The 26955-nt window shown below is 39.1% G+C and overlaps 1 protein-coding gene across 1 annotated transcript; it reads left to right on the top strand.

Moving 5' to 3' along the window:
- Nucleotides 1–1381: 1381 nt before the first annotated feature.
- On the top strand, nucleotides 1382–26955 carry LOC133650250 (uncharacterized). The gene is made up of 12 exons (XM_062047277.1): nucleotides 1382–1533; nucleotides 2139–2194; nucleotides 2262–2333; nucleotides 2426–2568; nucleotides 6776–6898; nucleotides 6981–7038; nucleotides 15409–15705; nucleotides 18243–18379; nucleotides 18453–18569; nucleotides 18639–18696; nucleotides 22778–22840; nucleotides 25685–26955. Exons 1-12 carry the CDS (start codon nucleotides 1397–1399, stop codon nucleotides 26617–26619), a joined length of 2196 nt encoding a protein of 731 aa, XP_061903261.1. The 5' UTR covers nucleotides 1382–1396; the 3' UTR covers nucleotides 26620–26955.

Here is a 26955-nt window from a genome sequence, read left to right as displayed (position 1 = left end):
CATAATGCGCCACACATTTTCAATGGGAGACAGGCCTGGACTACAGGCAGGCCAGTCTAGTACCCGCACTCTTTTACTATGAAGCCACGTTGATGTAACACGTGGCTTGGCATTGTCTTGCTGAAATAAGCAGGGGCGTCCATGGTAACGTTGCTTGGACGGCAACATATGTTGCTCCAAAACCTGTATGTACCTTTCAGCATTAATGGCGTCTTCACAGATGTGTAAGTTACCCATGTCTTAGGCACTAATACACCCCCATACCATCACACATGCTGGCTTTTACACTTTGTGCCTATAACAATCCGGATGGTTCTTTTCCTCTTTGGTCCGGAGGACACGACGTCCACAGTTTCCAAAAACAATTTGAAATGTGGACTCGTCAGACCACAGAACACTTTTCCACTTTGTATCAGTCCATCTTGGATGAGCTGTGGCCCAGCGAAGCCGACGGCGTTTCTGGGTGTTGTTGATAAATGGTTTTCGCCTTGCATAGGAGAGTTTTAACTTGCACTTACAGATGTAGCGACCAACTGTAGTTACTGACAGTGGGTTTCTGAAGTGTTCCTGACCCCATGTGGTGATATCCTTTACACACTGATGCAGTACAGCCTGAGGGATCGAAGGTCACGGGCTTAGCTGCTTACGTGCAGTGATTTCTCCAGATTCTCTGAACCTTTTGATGATATTATGGAGCGTAGATGGTGAAATCCCTAAATTCCTTGCAATAGCTGGTTGAGAAAGGTTTTTGTTAAACTGTTCAACAAGTTGCTCACGCATTTGTTGACAAAGTGGTGACCCTCGCCCCATCCTTGTTTGTGAATGACTGAGCATTTCATGGCATCTACTTGTATACCCAATCATGGCACCCACCTGTTCCCAATTTGCCTGTTCATCTGTGGGATGTTCCAAATAAGTGTTTGATGAGCATTCCTCAACTTTATCAGTATTTATTGCCACCTTTCCCAACTTCTTTGTCACGTGTTGCTGGCATCAAATTCTAAAGTCAATGATTTGCAATTTAAATTTTTTTTTTTATCAGTTTGAACATCAAATATGTTGTCTTTGTAGCATATTCAACTGAATATGGGTTGAAAATGATTAGCAAATCATTGTATTCCGTTTATATTTACATCAAACACAATTTCCCAACTCGTATGGAAACGGGGTTTGTATTTAGTTCCAATTTTGATAAATAATGACACGTTTAATTATTTATTTATTTTATTTTATTTATTGAATGATTAAATCACAATTACAAATTGGATTTAGTTTTTAATCGTACAATAAAGCGAGTGTTTTTTCTTGGTGGACGTTTTGGGGATCTCCAAAAGTCTGTTTAGAAAAGAAAAAAAAGGCTCGAAAATGTACTTATTGAACGCGGCGGCTTGTGCGCATGCGCCCCCTTGAAAGGCGGAAGTGGCCACTTCTTGCCAAAACTTTGTTGTCCATGCGTCTTTCGTTTTCCGAGGAAACGCCGAGCTTTCAACCCTTTTATCGCCTTTCTGCTGACGGAACACGGGAGAAGTTCAGGTAAGTTAACAACATAAAAGCTCGGTGCACGGTTCGAATAAAAAAAACAAAACGAAAAACGTCGTCGCGCGACATTGAAACATGGACGTGCTTTAAAGTTTCCAAACTAGCTTCATCGTAGACACGTCTTAATAAGAACCCAGCAACTGGCGGGGATTATGTCGATAAATCGTTTCTTTCCAAACCAACAGAGGAACAATTTGGATGTTTCGTTATTTTTTTATTTTTTTTTATCGGTCACGTACTATAACAGGTAAGCTGTGATGATTTTTAATGATAATTCCTTACTTTTATGACACGTTTCGCTATTAATGTCAACGCCGAACGATTGGTGTTCTCCTCAGAACTCACAGGACACCAACAAATTGAAAATAAAACACATATTTCACGCATTTTTAGGGCACCTGGATATATTTCGGGTCTTTTTGGGGATTCAGTTTGGATTGTGGCGCCATCTGGTGGACAGGGAAGCATTTAGCCAGGGTAGTGACTTACAGTAGAATTGTTTGTGTTGCTAATAACGCGTGGAGTGATAACACACTGGCCTGGGAGTGGTTTTTCAAGGTTGTCTGAGAGGTCACGTTGCTCACTTATCTCCTATCAAGGTTCGAGAGCGGGGCGCCTCAACTCTTTGACATGCAGCCGCTCACCACACAAAAGGGTAATAAATGACGACTCGATTAAAAAATGGTGTGCTAATAAATACATGAGCCTCTTATCTTTGGTAGGGGTCTCCAGTGAGCTGTTTGAATCTCTGAAGCTGTACCTGAGCAACAAGAACCGACTGCAGCCCATCATCGGTACGTGTCCACAAACATCGCATCGCTCTTGTGGCGGTTAAAATGTGTGTGTGTGTGTGTGTGTGTGTGTGTGTGTGTGTGTGTCGCCTTAGGGCTGCGCTGCATTACGGAATGCGTGAAGGTGGGCTCGTCCGGCAGGGAGGCGCTGTACCTCTGCGAGGTGTGCAAATGCCGACTGAGCAAAGGCGACATGCGCAACCACATCATGGGCAGCCTGCACAGATACAACTACACTGTAAGTCCCGACAGATACAACTACACTGTACGTCCCGACAGATACAACTACACTGTAAGCCCCGACAGATACAACTACACTGCAAGTCCCGTACACTGTAAGTCCCGACAGATTCAACTACACTAAGTCCCAACAGATACAACTACACTGTGAGTCCCGACAGATACAACTACACTGTAAGTGTTGTACACTGTAAGCCCCGACAGATACAACTGCACTGTAAGCCCCGACAGATACAACTACACTGTAAGTCCCGTACACTGTAAGCCCCGACAGATACAACTACACTGCAAGTCCCGTACACTGTAAGTCCCGACAGATTCAACTACACTAAGTCCCAACAGATACAACTACACTGTGAGTCCCGACAGATACAACTACACTGTAAGTGTTGTACACTGTAAGCCCCGACAGATACAACTACACTGTAAGCCCCGACAGATACAACTACACTGTAAGTCCCGTACACTGTAAGCCCCGACAGATACAACTACACTGTAAACCCCGACAAATACAACTACACTGTAAGCCCTGACAGATACAACTACACTGTAAGCCCTGACAAATACAACTACACTGTAAGCCCTGACAGATACAACTACACTGTAAGCCCTGACAGATACAACTACACTGTAAGCCCTGACAGATACAACTACACTGTAAGCCCCGACAGATACAACTACACTGTAAGTCCCGACAGATACAACTACACTGTAAGTCCCACACATCAAAAGTCTGATGACGTCATATAAAGTGTGGGGGGCCGGCCCTGTGATGCCGGAGTGATTGTTTATGATGTCGTGACACTAACACGTGTCCATAGAGCTCACCAATTTAAAAAAAAACCAACAACTTCTTCATGGGCACGCCACCTTAGATAGATAAAACCCACCCTTTCCAAACAGGCTTTGCTACACATCTTAAAGTGCAGCCGACTGTCTGGTTCAGACGCTGTAAGTTTGATCACGTAGACTGAGTATCGTAACCTAGCATGGTGTTAAAAAACAATGTTAGCATGTAGCGCACATGGCTATGCTAGTGTTGCTAACATGGTGTGTATGGAGGTGAGTTTCTTTTATTAGGAAAGCTTTTTTGTCACAGTTGCCACAAATTTTTTTTATATATAAAATTATGCTGACAATTTCATTGAATAAAAATGCATGATCAACATTTTTTTTCAAGTTCAGTTTGTCAAAATACAGTGAGTATTGAAGCAACAAATAACTATGTACCGAATTTTGGGAATTGTTCTGCACAGAATTTTTTTACAACCAATTTTTTTTGCACTGAATTTTTTTTTACACTGACTTTTTAGTTGCAGATTTTTTTTACACTGAATTTTTACACGAGTTTTGAAGCAACAAATAATTCTGTACTGATTTTCTTTTAAAAAAATTTCACTTAATTTTTTTTACAATCAATTTTTTTTGCACTGAATTTTTTTTACACTGACTTTTTAGTTGCAGATTTTTTTACACTGAATTTTTACACAAGTTTTGAAGCAACATATAATTCTGTACTGATTTTTTTTTAATTTAATTTCACTGGATTTTTTTTTTTCAATCAATTTTTTTTGCACTGAATTTTTTACAATCTATTTTGCACTGAATTTTTTTTAAGTGAATTTTTTTTAACCTGAATTTTTACAATATTTTTTTTATTTCTGCACTGAATTTCTTTTGTCACAAAATTTTTTGGCACAGAATTTTTTTACAATGAATTTTTTTTGCACTGAATTTTTTTTACACTGACTTTTTAGTTGCATATTTTTGTACACTGAATTTTTACACAAGTTTTGAAGCAACAAATAATCCTGTACTGATTTTTTTAAATATTTTTCTGCACTGAATTTTTTTTCCACAATTTTTTGAATTGAATTTTTTTACAATATTTTTTTTTTGCACTGAAATTATTTTTCCCCACTATTATTTTTTACAATAATTTTTTTTGCACTGAATTTTTTTATATTTGACTTTTTATCCGTATATTTTTTTACTCTAAACTTTACAACTGGTGCTTCAGTTTTAATTCGCTGGGAGTGGGTCTTGAGTTTTGAAGCAACAAATAATTCTGCACAGAATTTTTTTTATTTACATGTTTTATACACTGAATATCTTTTCATAATGAATTTTTCTGCACCGATTTTTTTACATTGAATTTTAAAACACATTTTTACAAACTGAAATTTTATGTACTCACACATTTTTATTCACGGAAATTGTCAACATAATTTGATGTAAAAAAAAAAAATTCAATCCACAAAATTCAAACACAAACATTTTAGTTGCATAAATTCAGTATCCCAAATATAACAGACGCAAAATAACCTGAATAGGTGTTCAAATGTAATGTTAGCATGTAGCTCACATTGCTATGCTAGTGTTGCTAACAAAGCAACATTTATGGAGGTGAAATTGTGTCTATTATAAAAGCTTTTTTTGACACTGAATTTATGTAACTTAATTTTTTTGCATTTTAATTTAGTGAACAGAGTTTTTAGAAATCAAATTATGCTAAAAAAATAAATGATTGTGATCAAAATGTGTTTTAAAGTTCAGTTTGTCAAAATAGTTTTTGGAAATCCAGTGTACAAAAAAAGTCATTATAAAAAATTTGTTGACTGTAAACTCAGTGCAGAAATATTTGTTCTAATCGATTAGAACCAGCCAATGAGGTGCTTCAATCTTAATTTCCCGGGAATGGGTTTTGAGTTTTGAAGCAACAAATAATTATGTCCTGAATTTTAAAAAAAATAAAAAAATTAGCACTAAAGTTTTTGGGTTTTTTGCCCTGTATTTTATTACACTGACTTTTTCTTGGCACATTTTTCTACACTGAATTTTAAAACACTGTATTTTTATAAGCTGAAATTTTAAACACACATTAGAAGCACAAATTTGTATTCACTCAAATTGTCAGCATATGATTTAAGTTGACAAAATTCAAGGGCAAAAAATTAATTTACATAAATTCTGTGTCCAGAAAAGTGTTCAAAATAGAGGCAAATTAACATATAGCATGATGTTAAAATGTAATGTTAGCATGTAGCTCACAATGCTATGCCAGTGTTGCTAACATAGCTTGTATGTAGGTGAATTTGTCTTTTATTACGAAAGCTTTTTTTGACACTGAATTTATGTTAAAGAATTGTTTACGTTTGAATTTTGTGAACTGATTTTTATTTATTTACAAATTATGCTAACAATGTCATTTAATCAATTTGTGTTTAAAAGTTCAGGTATGTTAACATATAATGTTAGCATGTAGCTCACATAGCTATCCTTGTGTTGTTATTTTAACATGATGTTAAAATGTAATGTCAGCATGTAGCTCATATAGCTATTATAGTGTTGCTAACGTAACGTTATGTCAAAATGTAATGTTAGCATGTAGCTCACATAGTTTTACTAGTATTGCTAACTTGATGTTAAATTGTAATGTTAGCATGTAGCTCACAATGCTATGCTAGTGTTGCTGACCTAGCATGATTTTAAAATGTTATGTTAGCATGTAGCTCACATAGTTATTCTAGTGTTGCTAACTTAAAATGTTCCAATTCAATTGAAGTATTTATCTGTAAAGAACTTCAGCATTAAAAAAAGCATATTAACAAACATTGATTAACAAATCAAATGAATAAACATTAGCCAACATCATGAAATAATAAATGTTTAATAAACATGCTAACAAAGAGTGTGGATACGTTGTTAACCAGCAACATATATTAAAAAGTTAAAGTACCAATGATTGTCGCACAAACACGAGATGTGGCGAAATTATTCTCTGCATTTGACCCATCACCCTTTATCACCCCCTGGGAGGTGAGGGGAGCAGTGAGCAGCAGCGGTGGCCACGCCCGGGAATCATTTTTGGTGATTTAACCCCCAATTCCAACCCTTGATGCTGAGTGCCAAGCAGGGAGGTAATGGCTCCCATTTTTATAGTCTTTGGTATGACTCGGCCGGGGTTTGAACCCACAACCTACCCATCTCAGGGCGGACACTCTTAACCACTGAGTAGGTGAATATATAATCTGTTCCAAGGTCAAACTGTGGCAGATGTAGAAACTTGGTTGGCTGTCCAGGCAACTTTCTCATCGCCTCAAAAGTGGCCATTTGCTGTCACCAATCGTGTGTCTAGCCCCGCCCCTTTAGGTCCCATCCAAACCACTGCGCCGGAATGTGACAGCATGTCTTTTAATTGGCAGAAAGTGTGGTACCCTGACCTGCTGTCTGACGTGAAGGAGGACACCGACATGTCCCTGCTGGCCTGGCCGCTCATGGAGATAGCCAGGGTGCTGGAGGACAAGGACGGCCCGGGGGACATCAAGGTCCGTCTTGTAGTTGGACTCTTTCTTGTGTTTGTGTGTACATTCAGTCAGTGCATTGTGGTTTTTGCACCTCGGACCACAGCTTCTGGAGGTTGAGGAGGCTGCCTTCCAGATGATCAAAGGATACAGTGACAGCGAGGGTGAGTTCTCCTTCTACACACACACACACACCTACATACATTCTTATATTTGTTACCTTCTTGAGACCTCCGAAAAATGCCTACCTCTTTGGGACCACCCTTTCTAGATATATAAAGATTTGTATTTACATTTTTTTTTTTTTTTTTTTTAAATTTTCCTGAGGGAACTCTCCTGAAGGAATCAATAAAGTACTATCTATCTATCTATTAATAATATATACATATAAAAAAGGTAAGCTTTTAGGTATTTTTTTTAACATTTTTTGTTTGTAATTGTTGTTTGTTTTTCATTATTTACTTCAAGTTATTACAGTATGTCTGATTTTTGATTTTTTTAAATAAATTTTGGCCAAAGGGGGCACATTTCAATTTGTTACACACTTGTTATTACGTATGTTGGCCAGAGGGGGAACACTTTTAAAAGCGACAGTCAATTTGAAAAATCCCTCCTTTTTGGGACCACCTTCATTTTGATAGATGTCACCAGCAGGGGTGCACATGAGACATTCTCTATTAGATGCAATGTTATTGGGACCATGATTTATGTCATCACTTATTCACACCTCCTTGTATGGAAGATACTTTTCCTTATTCATGTCTCAAGAAGGGTAGAAATACAAGAACACACACACACATTCTTGTATTTGTTACTTCTTGAGATCTCTGAAAAATGCCTTCCTCTTTGGGACAACCCTTTTTAGATATATAAATATTTGTATTTACAACATTAATAATACATACATACTATGCAAATAAAATAAAGTTTTTTTTAATATTCATTATGTATTTAAAATTATTACAGTATGTCTCTATACACATACAAACCCCGTTTCCATGTGAGTTGGGAAATTGTTTTGTATGTAAATATAAACGGAATACAATGATTTTCGATGGGAGACAGGTCTGGACTGCAGGCGGCCAAGGAAATTACCCGCACTCTTTTTTTTTATTTTTTTTTACGAAGCCACGCTGTTGTAACACGTGCTGAATGTGGCTTGGCATTGTCTTGCTGAAATAAGCAGGGGCGTCCATGAAAAAGACGGCGCTTAAATGGCAGCATCTACAGTATGTTGTTCCAAAACCTGTATGTACCTTTCAGCATTAATGGTGCCTTCACAGATGTGTAAGTTACCCATGTCTTGGGCACTAATGCACCCCCATTCCATCACAGATGCTGGCTTTTCAACTTTGCGTCGATAACAGTCTGGATGGTTCGCTTCCCCTTTGGTCCGGATGACACGATGTCGAATATTTCCAAAAACAATTTGAAATGTGGACTCGTCAGACCACAGAACACTTTTCCACTTTGCATCAGTCCATCTTAGATGATCTCGGGCCCAGAGAAGCCGGCGGCGTTTCTGGGTGTTGTTGATAAATGGCTTTCGCTTTGCATAGTAGAGCTTTAACTTGCACTTACAGATGTAGCGAGGAACTGTATTTAGTGACAGTGGTTTTCTGAAGTGTTCCTGAGCCCATGTGGTGATATCCTTTAGAGATTGATGTCGGTTTTTGATACAGTGCCGTCTGAGGGATCGAAGGTCACGGTCATTCAATGTTGGTTTCCGGCCATACCGCTTACGTGGAGTGGTTTCTCCAGATTCTCTGAACCTTTTGATGATATTATGGACCGTAGATGTTGAAATCCCTAAATATCTTGCAATTGCACTTTGAGAAACGTTGTTCTTAAACTGTTTTGACTATTTGCTCACGCAGTTGTGGACAAAGGGGTGTACCTCGCCCCATCCTTTCTTGTGAAAGACTGAGCATTTTTTGGGAAGCTGTTTTTATACCCAATCATGGCACCCACCCGTTCCCAATTAGCCTGCACACCTGTGGGATGTTCCAAATAAGTGTTTGATGAGCATTCCTCAACTTTATCAGTATTTATTGCCACCTTTCCCAACTTCTTTGTCACGTGTTGCTGGCATCAAATTCTAAAGTTAATGATTATTTGCACACAAAAAAATGTTTATCAGTTTGAACATCAAATATGTTGTTTTTGTAGCATATTCAACTGAATGTGGGTTGAAAATTATTTGCAAATCATTGTATTCCGTTTATATTTACATCTAACACAATTTCCCAACTCATATGGAAACAGGGTTTGTATTTATTTTATTTTTTTAAATTAATTTTGGCCAAAAGGGGCACATTTTCATTTCTTACACACACGTATTACATATGTTGGCCAGAGGGGGAGCACTTCAAATTTTTACACACACTTATTTTATATGTTGACCAGAGGGGGAGCACTTTTAAAAGCGACACACAATTTGAAAAATCTCTCATTTTTGGGACTACCCTCATTTTGATATAAGTCACCACCAGGGGTGCAAATGAGACATTCTCTATTAGATGTAATGTTCTTGGGACCATGATTTATGTCATCACTTGTTCACACCTCCTCATATGGAAGCTGCTTTTCCTTCTTCATGTCTCAAGAAGGGTACAAATACAAGAACACTAGGGGTGTAACGGTATGTGTTTTGTATGTTTCGGTTCGGTACGGGTGTCTACCGAACGAGTATCTAAGCTAAAGTCTTAACAAGCTGCTTTGCTTCTTCTGCCTCTGTCTCAGCACCCAGCATTGTCCCACCCACACAACCATCTGATTGGTTACACAAAAAGCGATGACAGCCAATCAGCAGTGCGTATTTAGAGCGCATGTGGTAGAATGTCCAAATCTTAAACAGGAACAAAAGTGAATTTATTACAAAAGTTTTATTTACCCATAATCAAATGATACAAGGTTGGATTGAATTGCCATTAGGGGTGTGGGAAAAAATCGATTAGAATTCGAATCGCGATTCTCACGTTGTGCGATTCAGAATCGATTCTCATTTTTTAAAAATCGATTTAAAAAAAACAAAAAAAAAACACGTTTATTATTATTATTTTTTATTTTTTAAATTAATCAATCCAACAAAACAATACACAGCAATACCATAACAATGCAATCCAATTCCAAAACCAAACCCGACACAGCAACACTCAGAACTGCAATAAACAGAGCAATTGAGAGGAGACACAAATACGACACAGAACAAACCAAAAGTAGTAAAACAAAAATGAATATTATCAACAACAGTATCAATATTAGTTACAATTTCAACATAGCAGTGATTAAATATCCTTTCTTTGACATTATCATTAGACATTTATAAAAAAAAAAAAAAGAACAGTAGTGTCACAGTGGCTTACACTTGCATCGCATCTCATAAGCTTGACAACACACTGTGTCTAATATTTTCACAAAGATAAAATAAGTCATATTTTTGGTTCATTTAATAGTTAAAACAAATTTACATTATTGCAATCAGTTGATAAAACATTGTCCTTTATACAATTATAAAAGTTTTTTTTTACAAAAATCTACTACTCTGCTTGCATGTCAGCAGACTGGGGTAGATCCTGCTGAAATCCTATGTATTGAATGAATAGAGAATCCTTTTGAATCGGGAAAAAAAATCGTTTTTGAATCGAGAATCGTGTTGAATTGAGAAAAAAAAATCGATTTTGAATCGAATCGTGACCCCAAGAATCGATATTGAATCGAATCGTGGGACACCCAAAGATTCACAGCCCTAATTGCCACGATTACAGACAGTTTTCTCCTGAGAAAAAGAAAAGAGTTCCCTCGAGCAGGGAAAAAAAGGAAAGAGCTTGAATCATCCCTAGACTTGGTCTACTTGGTTATTTATCTGTCTCCCTGGTGGGTGTGTGTCCTGTCAACAGGAACCAGCTGTTTTTGGATCAACATTCTTGGATCTCTTCGCCATAACAAACAATCAAGATATCATTGTACAATGTCAGGGTGACGCGCCCTGTCATGTCCTCCTTAATGCTTTTCGACCTCACTCTCTCGGACTTGACAAACAACAAAATAGAATAAGTACAAAGGTCAGAAATTCCACTACACGCATGTACCGTAGTCAGTGCTTCAGCGTCGAGCAGATAGGTGTTTAGCAGGTGAGCATCAGGCAGCGTACTCTCCCCAAATGATAATAAACACCTCCCAGTCAACTACTAGTAACATCACTATGAGCCCGTTGACCTTCTAGAACCTTAAACTGCAGCTCAGCTCGCTTGCACTCCTGGCTTGAGGTGAAGGCTAATTAGCTTTTAGCGTAACTTTAGCTCATTTTGTGGTGTGTGTATGTGTGTGTGTGTGTAGTCTCTCCTATTGCTATTGTACAATTTTTTCAGCTATAAAAATGACAACATAAAGGAAGTAGTTGAAAGCTTCAATAATTATTTTGTAAATATTGGACCAAAATTGGAAGAAAGGATTCCAGACCCAGTTCCAATTGAGGACTATAATGATACCATAGAGCGAAATCCCAACTCCATGTTCCTCAGTAATGTGACACAGGAGGAAATAGTTACAATCGCGAAAAAATGTAAATCTAAGACTTCAACTGATTGTAACGGAATTGATATGGAAACGATAAAAAAGGTTATTGAAGCGATCTCAGGACCATTAATGTACATTAGTAACCTATCATTTCAAACAGGTACATTTCCAAACAAAATGAAAATAGCTAAAGTTGCACCAATTTATAAGACTGGAGACAAACATCAATTTACAAATTATAGACCTGTTTCTCTACTTCCACAATTTTCTAAAATCATTGAAAAACTGTTCAATAACAGATTAGAAAGTTTCATAAATAAAAATAGAATACTCGAAGAGAACCAATATGGATACAGAGCTAATGTTTCAACTTCAATGGCTTTAATTGAAATTACAGAAGAAATTACCAATGCAATAGATAGTAAAAAATGTGCGGCAGCGGTTTTTATGGATCTAACTAAAGCATTTGACACAATTACCGGTAATCACAATATTTTAATAAAAAAACTAGAACGATATGGCATCAGTGTTAAACTGGATAAGAAGTTATCTAATGAACAGGAAACAATACGTGAAGCTAGGCAAACACACGTCTACAACGCTATATATATCCTGTGGTGTACCTCAGGGATCAATACTAGGACCTAAATTATTCAATCTCTATATAAATGACATTTGTAAAGTTACAAAAGATTTAAAGTTAGTATTATTTGCGGATGATACAACAGCGTTTTGTTCAGGAGAGAACACACAGGAGATAATACAAATAATAACAGAAGAAATTAACAAATTAAAAAGATGGTTTGACAAAAACAGACTATCGTTGAATCTTAGTAAAACTAAAATAATGCTATTTGGTAACAGTAGAAGAGAAAGGCAAACACAAATACAAATAGACGGAATAGAAATTGAAAGAGTAAATGAAACCAAATTTCTAGGTATAATGATTGATGATAAATTGAACTGGAAATCTCACGTAAAAAATATACAACATAAAGTTGCAAGAAACACGTCAATAATGAATAAAGCAAAACATGTTCTAGACCAAAAATCCCTTCATATTCTCTACTGCTCACTAGTGTAACCATATCTGAGCTACTGTGTAGAAATATGGGGAAATAATTACAAAAGTACACTTCATTCATTAACGGTGCTACAAAAAAGATCAGTTAGAATAATACATCATGTTGGATATAGAGAACATACAAACCCTTTATTTATTGAATCAAAAATACTGAAATTTCCACGACATAGTGAATTTGCAAACAGCTAAAATTATGCACAAAGCAAACTATAACCTGCTAGCCAAGAATATACAACAATTCTTCTCAAAAAAAGAGAAATATAATCTTAGAGAAAAACGTAATTTAAAACATTTGTTTGCACGCACAACACTTAAGACCTTCAGTATATCAGTATGTGGAATTAAATTATGGAATGGATTAAGCAAAGCAATCAAACAATGTACTAATATGATCCACTTCAAGAAACTCTTCAAACTTAAAGTGTTTACAAAGTACAAAGAAGAAGAACCATGACAAACATTCTCAATTTATTTCATCCATCCATTCATTCATTCTTAAAGTAATTTTACTTATCATATGAAATATGACTTACTTCACCAATTATTATTATTATTAAATTCTTACTATTATTTATTTATTTATTTATTTTTATTGTGATTACTTATGGAGTTTATTGTGACTAAATTGTGAACAGGAAGTGAACAAAAAGTTTTGCAACTGTTATGTAAAGAAAAGGGGTAGGATTAAATAAGCTCTGCTTCTTCCTACTCCTCTTCGAACATGTTGAAAAGAGAAACTGGAAATTGTGATGTATCATGTTGTATGCTTGCATGTTCGAAATAAACTCAAACTCATAGTTACAGACCCCGTTTCCATATGAGTTGGGAAATTGTGTTAGATGTAAATATAAACGGAATACAATGATTTGCAAATCCTTTTCAACCCATATTCAATGAATGCACTACAAAGACAAGATATTTGATGTTCAAACTCATAAACGTTATTTTTTTTTTGCAAATAATAATTGACTTAGAATTTCATGGCTGCAACACGTGCCAAAGTAGTTGGGAAAGGGCATGTTCACCACTGTGTTACATCACCTTTTCTTTTAGCAACACTCAATAAACGATTGGGAACTGAGCAAACTAATTGTTGAAGCTTTGAAAGTGGAATTCTTTCCCATTCTTGTTTTATGTAGAGCTTCAGTCGTTCAACAGTCTGGGGTCTCCGCTGTCGTATTTTACGCTTCATAATGCGCCACACATTTTCGATGGGAGACAGGTCTGGACTGCAGGCGGGCCAGGAAAGTACCCGCACTCTTTTTTTACGAAGCCACGCTGACTGTGGCTTGGCATTGTCTTGCTGAAATAAGCAGGGGCGTCCATGAAAAAGACGGCGCTTAGATGGCAGCATATGTTGGTCCAAAACCTGTATGTACCTTTCAGCATTAATGGCGCCTTCACATATGTGTAAGTTACCCATGCCTTGGGCACTAATACACCCCCATACCATCACAGATGCTGGCTTTTAAACTTTGCGTCGATAACAGTCTGGATGGTTCGCTTCTCCTTGGTCCGGATGACACGATGTTGAATATTTCCAAAAACAATTTGAAATGTGGACTCGTCAGACCACAGAACACTTTTCCACTTTGTATCAGTCCATCTTAGATGAGCTCGGGCCCAGCGAAGCCGACGGCGTTTCTGGGTGTTGTTGATAAATGGCTTTCGCTTTGCATAGTAGAGCTTTAACTTGCACATACAGATGTAGCGAGGAACTGTATTTAGTGACAGTGGTTTTCTGAAGTGTTCCTGATCCCATGTGGTGATATCCTTTAGAGATTGATGTCGGTTTTTGATACAGTGCCGTCTGAGGGATCAAAGGTCACGGTCATTCAATGTTGGTTTCCGGCCATGCCGCTTACGTGGAGTGATTTTTCCAGATTCTCTGAACCTTTTGATGATATTATGGACCGTAGATGTTGAAATCCCTAAATTTCTTGCAATTGCACTTTGAGAAACGTTGTTCTTAAACTGTTTGACTATTTGCTCACGCAGTTGTGGACAAAGGGGTGTACCTCGCCCCATCCTTTCTTGTGAAAGACTGAGCATTTTTTGGGGAGCTGTTTTTATACCCAATCATGGCACCCACCTATTCCCAATTAGCCTGCACACCTGTGGGATGTTCCAAATACGGTAAGTGTTTGATGAGCATTCCTCAACTTTATCAGTATTTATTGCCACCTTTCCCAACTTCTTTGTCACGTGTTGCTGGCATCAAATTCTAAAGTTAACGATTATTTGAAAAAAAAAAAAAGTTTATCAGTCTGAACATCAAATATGTTGTCTTTGTAGCATATTCAACTGAATATGGGTTGAAAATGATTTGCAAATCATTGTATTCTGTTTATATTTACATCTAACGCAATTTCCCAACTCATATGGAAACGGGGTTTGTACATTAATCATTAGTAATGGAGCAACCTAGTTTTGAATGGCAGGGTCCCTGCTATCACATGTTGATAAAAATATAACATTTACATAATAAAAATCAACTACAGGCTTCCTGTAATATATTAAGCATGATGAGTTGACTTGAAACTGTTTAATGTTGCACTTTTTATATGTAGAAGAAAAGTTTTGTCATTTTATTTAATCTGAGCAACAACTTGAGGCAGTTTAATGTTGATTAACGTGGGCAGAATTATTTTAGTGTTCCCAATGTTAAAAGGATAAAGCCATTGTTTACACATTTGGTAAATAAATAGCCCAAAAATTTATATTTTGTTGTTTTCTTACTGTACCGAAAATGAACCGAACCGTGACCTCTGAACCGAGGTATGTACAGAACCGACATTTTTGTGTTCCGTTACACCCCTAAAGAACACACACACACACACACACACACACACACACACACACACACACACACACACACACACACACACACACACACACACACACTTGTTTACGAACGTTCTCCCGGCCACAGCAATCATCTTGATAAGGTACCTGGCGCACGGCGCTGCGCACCAGCCCACAGACACGCCCACCACGCCCTCAACCTCCGTGAGGATGGAGGAGCAGCAGCAGCAGCAGGAGGAGGAGGAGGACCAGTCACAGAGGATGGTCCTGCTGGGCCACAGGGAGGTCCTCGTCGCCGCCGACGACCTGGATCCATCGTCTGCTCCCTGGTCCCGGGGTTTGGTCCACGAAGTCCCTCAGCCGCGATGTCAGGGAAACGGCAGCAACTTCCTGAATGGCTACAAAGGAGGGAAGCCTCTTATTGGTGAGTATTGAGGATGAGAATGTTCATTTCCATATGCATCACCTTCTTTTTCTTTTTCACTCGGCTGCAGGCAGCAAAGAGTAAGAGCTCGTCAAAAATCACATGCTGCAAAAATGTTGCTCAAAGATCCTCTTTAGGACAAAATGGTCGTCAAAGGTTGTGTAAATGTAGAGTGACTGGTTTTCAAGGCTGATACTGATAATTAATAGTCAAGGAGGCCGATAAGCGATATTTGAAGCTGGTATTAATTTGCAGTAAAAGTAATGGCAGCACGGTGCAACAGGGGTTAGTGCATGTGCCTCACAATAAGAAGGTCCTGAGTTCAATCCCGGCCTCGGGATCTTTCTGTGTAGAGTTTGCATGTTCTCCCCGTGACTGTGTGGGTTCCCTCCAGGTACTCCGGCTTCCTCCCACCGCCAAAAACATGCACCTGGGGATAGGTTGATTGGCAACTCTAAATGGTCCCTAGTGTGTGAATGTGAGTGTGAATGTTGTCTATCTGTGTTGGCCCTGTAATGAGGTGGCGACTTGTCCAGGGTGTACCCCGCCTTCCGCCCGAATACAGCTGAGATAGGCTCCAGCACCCCCCGCGACCCTAAAAGGGACAAGTGGTAGAAAATGGATGGATGTATATTATACGTCAGTAAACATATGGACAAGTTGTTTTTGAACATTATTCTTTATGTAGTGACATAATGTTTTATGTGACGCTAATGTGTTTAATTTAGCATTAAAAACATCAAAGACCTTTTATTACGTGTGTTTAAGAGGAGCATTTGTAAATATGCCAAATAAATATGTCATATCTCTACATCACAATAACTCACCATCTACTCCCTTTGATACACTTTTATAACACTTGATGGATTTAATACTGTGTAAGGTTTCTTCGTGAGGAACCCTGAAATAATTGTGGGTTGTGAATTTTATTTTCGAACATGTATTGTATTTTTCGGACTATAAGGCGCACTTGAAATCCTTAAATTTTCTCAAAAACGAACTGCACCTAATGCAGGGGTGTTTAAACTTTTAGACTTTGGGCCACATTGGGCTAAAAGACTTTTGCGGAGAGCTGAAAGCTGACTGCATGTAAAGTAATAATTTATATATACATTTGCATATAGCCTATACATTTTTGTGTGTGTATATATATATATTTGTGTGTGTATATATATATATTTGTGTGTGTATATATATATATATATTTGTGTGTGTATATATATATATATATATATATATATATATATATATATATATATATATATATATATATATATATATATATATATAATGAAGAAAATAAGTATTTGAACACCCTGCTATTTTGCAAGTTCTCCCACTTAGAAATCGTGGAGGGGTCTGAAATTTTCATGGTAGGTGCATGTCCACTGTATGAGAGAGAACCTAAAAAGTAAAAATCCAGAAATCACAATCTATGATTTTTTAACAATTTATTTGTGTGATAAAGCTGAACATAAGTATTTGAACACCAACATTAATATTTGGCAGAGTAGCCTTTGTTTGCAATTACAGAAGTCAAACGTTTCCTGTAGTTCTTCACCAGGTTTGTACAGACTGCAGGAGGGATTTTGGCCCACTCCTCCACACAGATCTTCTCTAGATCAGTCAGGTTTCTGGGCTGTCGCTGAGTAACACAGACTTTCAGCTCCTTCCAAAGATTTTCAATTGGATTTAGGTGTGGAGACTGGCTAGGCCACTCCAGAACCTTGATATGATTCTTACGAAGCCACTTCTTGGTTTTCCGGGCTGTGTGCTTTGGGTCATTGTCATGTTGGAAGATCCAGCCACGACTCATCTTCAATGATCTGACTGAGGGAAGGAGGTTTTTGGCCAAAATCTCACAATACATGCCTGCAGTCATCCTCTCCTTAATACAGTACAGTACAGTCGTCCTGTCCCATGAGCAGAAAAACACCCCCAAAGCATGATGCTACCACCCCCATGCTTCACAGTAGGGATGGTGTTCTTGGGATGATACACATCATTCTTCTTCCTCCAAACACGCATAGTGGAATTATGACCAAAAAGGTCAATTTTGGTCTCATCTGTCTACAAAACTTTCTCCCATGACTCCTCTGGATCATCCAAATGGTCATTGGCAAACTTAAGACGGGCCTTAACATGTGCTGGTTTAAGCAGGGGAACCTTCCGTGCCATGCATGATTTCAAACCATGACGTCTTAGTGTATTACCAACAGTGACCATGGAAACAGTGGTCCCAGCTCTTTTCAGGTCATTGATCAAGTCGTGCCGTGTAGTCCTGGGCTGATTCCTCACCTTTCTTAGCATCATTGAGACCCCACGAGGTGACATCTTGCATGGGGCTCCACTCCGATTGAGATTGACCGTCATGTTTAGGTTCTTCCATTTTCTAATGATTGCTCCAACAGTGGACCTTTTTTCACCAAGCTGCTTGGCAATTTCTCCGTAGCCCTTTCCATCCTGGTGGAGTTGTACAATTTCCAGCTACTGGATCAGAATAGAAATGTAAAAATGTCAAACTTTGGCTGCCACAGGTCTTCACAGAGTGTCTGAGTGCATCGGAGACGACGGCTACACCGCTTGTTTCCTGTGCCACTGCTGCTGCACGCGAGTCAACAAGTGGGCTTTAATTGAGCACGTCAGCAGCTCGGCTCATGTCTTCAACTACCTGGTCAGTTTGAGAGTGTGTGAGGGACACATCTGGCTGAGGGAGCGTGAGGTTCAACACGAAGGTCTGTGTGCAGATGGAAACTCGCCATGAGCAGGTGGAGGTCATGGGACCCGATGTTCATACCAATGATCAGCTTCTTCAGTCGCTGGCCAAGCAGGTGGAGCGCGAGGAGGGAAGAGGGGACATGGAGGTAAACGCTTGTGAAAACCACCTCACTGCGCTCGTGACCACGTTCTTTCAAGATTTGTTGTGTTTGCAGGTGGTCAGCGCACCCCCGTTCCTTTGCGGCCTCCTCTCAAATAAAGGTTACAACTGGTGTAAGTACGCATGCATACTTTGATTTGTACTTCAAAGAGGTGCTCTTTATTTAGTCATTATCGTCTCACTTACAGTTTATGAACATCCACTTGCTGGACATAAAATAAAGTTAGCATGGTAGGACTTAGCATATGTCAAGTACCAGGTTATATAACTCTGGGGTAAACAGTTGTAAATTTAGCAAAAAATGTTAACATGATAATGTCAGCATGTATTAGGTTATGTGACTTTAAAGTGTATGGCTGTGAAATTAGCTATAAAGTTAGCAGGCTAACAGTTAGAATGTGTCATGTATATGACTACGGGGTGTATGGTGGCAAAATTGGCTAAAACGTTAACATGTTAACAGTTGGCATATCTCAAGTACCAAGGACAAAGCTACGAACAATGGGAGACCGGGCTTTCTGCTCCGCCGCTCCTAGTCTGAAACGCTCTCCCTGACCATCTGAGGGCACCACAGACTGTGGATGCTTTTAAAAAAGGCTTAAAAACCCTTCTTTTTAAAAACGCCTTTTTTTAGATATATGCATACTAGTTTTAGCTATTTGGCTGTTATAGTTTTTATTTTATTTTTTTAAATTATCTTTTAATTTTTATTTTTTTTAATACACTGTAGCACTTTGAGGTTGTTTACTCAATGTAAAGTGCTTTTTACAAATAAAATCTATTATTAGGGACCGAGTCCCTTTGGGACAGAGGACCCTATTGTATTTCTAGCGTTTTATTATTATACAGCCGCCTCTTTGAGCTGTAATTTGACCCCCTTATCGTGCTTCAAAACTCACCAAATTGGACACACACTTCAGGACTGGCGAAAATTGCGATCTAATCAAAAAACCAAACCCCGAAACTGGGCTCTAGCGCCCCCTAGGAAGAAAACACAGACAAAACTGCCTGTAACTCCCAGTAGGAATGTCGTAGAGACATGAAACAAAAACTTCTATGTAGGTCTCACTTAGACCTATATTTCATACACTGACAACCCCCAGCAATAATCAACAGGAAGTTTGCAATTCCCCCTTCAAAACAAAAGTTGTGTAAAAACAGTCACCTTTTTCCAAACATCTCCTCTGAGCGCGTTTGTCGTTTCGGCTTCAAATTAGCACAGGAGAGAAATTGAACCCTTCTGATTAAAACTTGATGAAAGAGTTTTAATTACTGCTCCGGTTTGGATTTTATGAGCCCTCAAAGTCGGTCCCGTCCATTGCTGCTTGCAGCTTTATTATTGTTATTATAAGTTTGACTGTATGGTAAACCATTGTAAAATATGTGTTAAAAGTTAGCATGCTAACAATTAACACGTAATTTGCCTAGTTATATGACAATGCGGTGCATGGTGGCCAAATTGGCTAAAAAGTTAGCATGTTAGCATTAGCAGTATTGAGTCTGGTGTAAACAGTTTTAAAAGTTAGCATGCTGACAAATAACGTGTCTTGTAGCAAGTTATATGACAATGGGGTATATGGCGGGTAATTTGACTAAAAAAGTTAGCATGCTAACAGTATATGTCGAGTACCAACTTATACAACTCTAGGGTGCATGGTGTCAAAATCGGCTAAAAAAGTTTGCATGCTAATAGTAGTATGGTAACAGTTAGCAAATGTTGAGTACAATGTTATATGACTGGGGTAAACAGTTGTAAAGTAAGTTTAAAAAGTTAGTATGCTAACAATAATAGGTGTTAATGTACCAAGTTAATCGTATGACAGGAAAATTTGCTAAAAAGTTGGCATGTTAACGTTTGCATGCTAACGGTTAGCATATTTCAAGTACCAAGTTATGACTCTGGGTTAAACAGTTGTAAAAGTTTAGCATGTGTTGTGTACCAAGTTATAGGACTATGAGGTGTATTGGGTTTAAAAGTTAGCTTGCTAACTTAGTATATGTCAAGTATCAAATTATACCACGGTTGTAAAATTAGTTTTTTAAAAGTTACCATGCTAACAGTTAGCAGGTGTCATATACCAAGTTATATGACTGAGGTGTATGGCGGAAACATTGGTTAAAAATCTAGCATGCTAACATTTAGCATATATCAAATACAGCTCTGGGGGCCCAAACTTTGCCATTCGTTGTTTTCTCGTCTTACATAAGGATTGTAAATGACAGGCAAAATTCTCTTAAAAAAGTTCAAATCCCCTTTCATAATTTCTCTACATCCTGTCAACGTGCTGTGGCGAAATCGAAAAAAATGAACACGTCGGGGAAAAGCACATTTCAGCAAAAGTTGCTGGCTGGCCAACTTTTCTAAACCAGAGTAAAGCTTGTTGATGGTGAACCCAGAGAGGCGTTCTGCAGCATGTGCAAAAATAATCCAAACTTTGCTCAATGGGCATCAATGCGATGAAATCTCTGATCATAAGTCGGCCATTAAGAGCAGGTAGCAGTTAACCATGTCAAATTTCCTTTGGCGTGACCAACAAAAGCAACTTCAGCTGCCGCTACTGCAGAAAAATAAAATACAAATACATTCTCAGATAAAACGGTCATGTGAGCATATTCTAATTTATAAGACAGTAACAGTTAATATAAACTGTTCTGTATTGGACATTTTCTGATCAAGTATTCAGACAAAATTGCCTTTTTTTAAATTTTATTGAATGGCTCAAGCTGTTAAATAGACACAAGTCACACACATGGCAAGTGTTAGTGAGAGAGTGTGTTGAGGAAGGAGCGCATTGCTCTTTTACCCTGGATACCAGATGGGAGGGGACGAGAGCACATGACACAACAGTGGAAAGTACCGACCGTTAGACTCGTGTTTTTCAACCACTGTGCCACCAGATACAGTCTGGTGTGCCATGGGAGATTATGTAATTTCACCTATTTGGGTTAAAAATATTTTATGATAAACAGTAATTATAATCTGCAAATAAAGTGCCGTTGTTGAGTTTCGGTGCCGTCGAGAGCTCGGCAAAGTAACCGTGTAATACTCTTCCATATCAGCAGGTGGCAGCAGGTAGCTGATTGCTTCGTAAACGTCGTATCTCATGCTTAAACCAAAAATAAACAAAAAGGCGAGTGCCCCTAAAAACGGCAAACTAAAACTGAACCGGCTACAAAGTAAACAAAAACAGAATGCTGGACGACCGCAAAGACTTGCAGCGTGTGGAGCAGACTGCGTCCACAAAGTACAGCCGTAAATGACATGACCATCAACAATTTCCACACAAAGAAGGATAGTGTCCGCACAACTGAAATAGTCTTGATTGCTAAAACAAAGCAGGTGCGAGGAATAGCGCTCAAAGGAAGACATGAAACTGCTACAGGAAAATACCAATAAAACAGGAAAAGCCACCAAAATAGGAGCGCAAGACACTACACACAGGAAAACACCAAAAAACTCCAAATAAGTCACAGCGTGCTGTGACAGGTCGTGACTCTTACTTTGAGACAAGAGCTAGAGTGATGCATGGTTGGTTATGGTTTGAATTCATATCCAACAATTGCAACAATTACTTTTTACTGTCAATATCAACTACCGAGTTTACATTTTTAATGTGTTCTGCTGGTGGGGGTGTGCCTGCGCATTTTTTCAATGAACAAAAATGTGCCTTGGCTCCAAAAAGGTTGAAAAACACTGCGTTAGACAATGGTGCACTGTTAACCAGTATAGAGAAGTTGTTACTCTTGAAATGAGTGAACCATGACAAGGTCACATCCAGGTCAGAGTGTGCTTTCCACACAGCAATATTGGAGTTCATGCAAAGGTACATAAATGTTTTCCATCACGGTTCAACTATTCAATCGTATCATTGTCAAATGCTTCCAGTATTGTCCAGACAGACAGTTGTAAGCTTTTGACTAAATATAAGGATATGGCATCACGTTAGATTTGCTGATACCTGTATAAACCCTGTATTAAAGCATAAAGATCTGGTATCGGCGCTACCGATATTTGAGTATCGATCCGCATATCACTACTACGTGTTTAAAAAAAATAATAATGAGGGCCTCTAGTTGAAATGCATGGACCGGAAATGGTTGTCAGTCAAATTCCACAGTGCTCGTGCATGATAGAAGTTAGCATTTCATGCTTTTGTTCTTCTCTGGCTTTTTTTTTTTTTTGTCTTTTTGCAGGCATCAAAAGGCTTTGGAAGCGGACCTACCCCAACACCCGCAGGTGGAATAAAGCCAACAAAGGTGTGTCTTACAAATAGGGATGGGAATTGATAACATTTTACCAGTTTCGATTCGTTGAACGGTTCTCTTATCGAAAAATGAGACCAAAAAGGTGGATTAGTATCAGTTTAGTTTAGAGTACAGGTGTCAAATTCAAGGCCTGGGGCCAGATCTGTCTCAACAAATCATTGTATATGGCCCACAAATATGTCAATAAAGTACCTTTATTTTTTTTTAAAGAAAAAACTGTATGGACTGCATGAAATTGCATATCTTTGAAACTTTTGATATCATCTAATATTGCAACAAATACATGAAACTTTCCAAACATTTTTTATGTTCTATAAATACCTCAATATATGCGTGACTTGAGATTTTTAAGCAAGTTATTCATCAAATTATAAAATTGACAATGGATTTTACGGTAAATTTTATGGTGGTTTTTACAGCATGCTTAAATTGAAAAAAACTCTACCACTCTTTTTTTCTGTTGACGGAGCTGCCAGTTTTTACTGTAAAAGCTACAGTTTATTTAATTTTTTTTACAGTGTACGTAAAAAATAAATATACCACAAATTCCGAACAATAAACCGCTACTTTTTTCCTACGCTTTAAACCCTTCGGCTTATAAAACGGAACGGCTAATTTATGGATTTTTCTACCCTAGCAGCCATAAAGTTTTGAATTTTACCATTAGTATTCAACAGACACTACCAAGGTGGGTTATTGTTGTTGTTATTAGTTAATGCTACCGACGCTAGCTTGATTACCTTACGATAGCCCGCACAAATATGCATGAAAAAACCCCAGCAGATGTCACACACGGGACGCTTTAGTAAGTAAGATTTTTTTTAATTGTATTGTAAAACCTACAAATGTTGCTTAGAGTGACAAATGAAGGATTGATACGAGCAGAAACGCTATGGGCGGCTAGAAGATGGAATGGCACTTCTACTTCCGGTTGAAAGCTCTAAACCAGGGGTGTCAAACCTATTTTAGCTCAGGGGGCTGCATGGAGGAAAATCTATCCCGACAACTTCAGATATTTTTATTGTATTTTGGCCGAAAATAGAACAAGCACATTGTGAAAATGCACACATTACAAGTAATCCTTTTGGCAAAACACTCCCAAGTTAGTTGAAAGTTCTGAGGAAAATATTGGTGTAGTTTCAAAAGGAAAACATTGGTGTAGTTTCAAAAGGAAAACATTGGCGTAGTTTCAAAAGGAAAACATTGGCGTAGTTTCAAAAGGAAAACATTGGCGTAGTTTCAAAAGGAAAACATAGTTTCAAAAGGAAAACATTGGCGTAGTTTCAAAAGGAAAACATTGGCGTAGTTTCAAAAGGAAAACATTGGCGTAGTTTCAAAAGGAAAACTGGTGTAGTTTCAAAAGGAAAACTGGTGTAGTTTCAAAAGGAAAACATTGGTGTAGTTTCAACCGGAAAACATTGGCGTAGTTTCAAAAGGAAAACTTTGGCATAGTTTCTAAAGGAAAACATTGGTGTAGTTTCTAAAGGAAAACATTGGTGTAGTTTCAAAAGGAAAACATTGGTGTAGTTTCAAAAGGAAAACATTGGTGTAGTTTCAAAAGGAAAACGTCGGTGTAGTTTCAAAAACACCATGAAGAACACAATAGACTTAGACATGGTTTCAATGTTTTCACACGGCCATTAAACTTTAAGCACTTTCTGTTTAGCATTCTCATGTTGGCGGTTCATTCAAGACCTGTTCGGAAAAGCAATCGAGTGTTTACTCAAACTGCCGCATTGGTGACATCCGCAACTGCCACAACACATTCATTTATCATCATTCAAGTATTACTATTGTCAAAATGACACCATGGTAGCCAAATTTAAGGTAACATAACTACAAAGTTAACCAATGTGAACATTTAAACATAAAATAAAATAAAGCAAACAACAAATGTAGAGAAACACATTTTTACAATGTAGTTCAGGGTGCGCATCATGCCGTCAACCAATTGCGAGCCCCGCATGGAACTCTTAACTACTTAAATCTGTGCATCTTACCATTTCTTTATTTTATTCTTTGAATAGATAATTTACAACTAAATAAGGTATTGTGCGTCGCTACTGCATTAGTCTGCTGCCAGCCACAACAGGTGCAGCTAATGGCTTGCACCTGCGCTGATTGGAGTAGCGTCAGCCAATCCAGAGGGCGCTTAAAGTCAGTTGACACGTCATCGTTGAACAGTGCCATATGTGACGTGGGTTATACCTGAATTGCTATTGCGACATCCAGTGGGGACATTTAGAACAGCAGCTCGTTTTTGTACTTGGCAAACTCTCCTTGCAGGCCGAATTCAACCTGTTTGACACACCTGCTCTAAACAGAAGGGCGCAAAGCAGCGCCTGCATTGAGCGAACTCGTCCAAAAGATGGCACCATAGCACAAACGATAACACACCATTTCAATGTCTTTGCTTGTTTTGTTTGAAAACTTTTTGCTTTACGGACGTCTGCGAAGAAAAATCCATAGATCAGCCGCACCGTTTTATAGGCCGCTGTGTTTAAAGTGTAGGAAAAAGTAGCGGCTTGTAGTCCGGAATTTACGGTATTACAAGTAGGTCTGTTGCAATAATTTTCTTGTAAAATGTAGCCAAAGTTTGGAGTGTTTACGGAGTGGGCGCCATGTTGCTGTCTGACGTGATTACGCACCTTGGGTAATGATAATTCCACCCGCAAGAATTGTCAGGGAATTGTTTTAATAAAAAAAAAAAAAAGGCAAGCGATTCCAAGGAAGTGATACACTGGGAACCGGTTTTTGATTTCCATCTCTACTTACATAGTTGACTAGGTTCCATTGTGGACTCTTCAACGTGTCGTGGTGATTTTGTCCTCCAAGGTTCAAGGGTCAACAGGCCACCCAAACATCGGGAGAGTCACAGCCGGAAGAGAAGGACGGAGGCGAAACCCACCGTGTTCAAGGTAAGCCTGCCTCTTACTGAAGGTCCGCTGCTGCTGGAGAGGACCTCTTTCAGCCAGGAGAGCCCGCCCGGCTCGCCGGTCCCGTGGCCCAAATCTCAAAAGCCGGAGCCTAATTTGGAGTCGGAGGTGCCCGGTTTGAACATAGACTCTGAGCCGCCTGCCGAGATCCAGTCCTTCAACGTTGGTCTTGGCGAGGATCGATACGCGCCGGCTGACTTGGCTGTGGAGCTGTACGTCGGTCAGCCCAACATGGAGGACGTGAACCCCGGCAGACTGCAACAGGTTTTAGAAAGCCCGGGGAGGGACTGCATGAACGAGTGGCAAAGCGGTGCGCCGGGCGCCGAGTGGTCCGCCTACAGCCACGCCTTCTCGCACAAACAGGGCTATGCCTTGCAGTTTTACAACTCGTCCTCGGACGTTCCCGCCACCGCATGCCACTTTGACTACCGGCATCAGCCCGCCGCCCAGTCCACGTCACACGGCATCAGCAGTGTCGCTATGGTCACCGCCGGGCACCACCTCAACGCCCAAAAGATGCCGCCTCCCTTCGTTTACCCCCCCGCCGCGCACGGCAACGGCACGGCCCCGGCGGGACACGGAGTCCACATTCACGGGATCAAGCAGGAGCGATATCAGACATACACGCAATTCCAAAGCGGACCCGCCCAGGCGGCCCAGACCTACTGGACTCACCCTGTGGCCTACCAGGCCGTCCAAGTGGGTCAAGAGCAGGTGTATCAGGGTTATAACACGTCACCTTGGGGGTCACAGCCCTCGACTTACCATCCACACCCAGGCGGCCACTGGGGGGCTCACCTGAATGCATCTGTCCCACCTGGACCAGCTCTCTAAAGCCACCAGTTCTGACAAAATACCACTTCGATTGACACTTTTTTTTTTTTTTCTTCATTTGGTTGGAGGGGAAAGTTAAATTTAGTTACCACAATGGCGGGAAGTAAAAAGGGACACTGTTTGACTGTTATAATTTCAAGGCAAGTTTGACCATGGCTCCAGTATAGTTGTCCACATAACTCCTACAAATGTGATACTGGACATTGAACACATTTTGGGTGTTGCATCATGATGTGTGTCGCCTGATGGTGCGTTTGAGTGTTCAGAGATGGAAACGTTATATAATGCAAAAATTTTGTTAAATTTGCATTTCATATATAAACCATCAGAAGTGTG

Source organism: Entelurus aequoreus, linkage group LG05 (assembly GCF_033978785.1).
Source record: "Entelurus aequoreus isolate RoL-2023_Sb linkage group LG05, RoL_Eaeq_v1.1, whole genome shotgun sequence".
NCBI classification, from domain to species: Eukaryota; Metazoa; Chordata; class Actinopteri; order Syngnathiformes; family Syngnathidae; genus Entelurus; species Entelurus aequoreus.
This window is presented reverse-complemented; position numbering and strand designations above follow the sequence as displayed.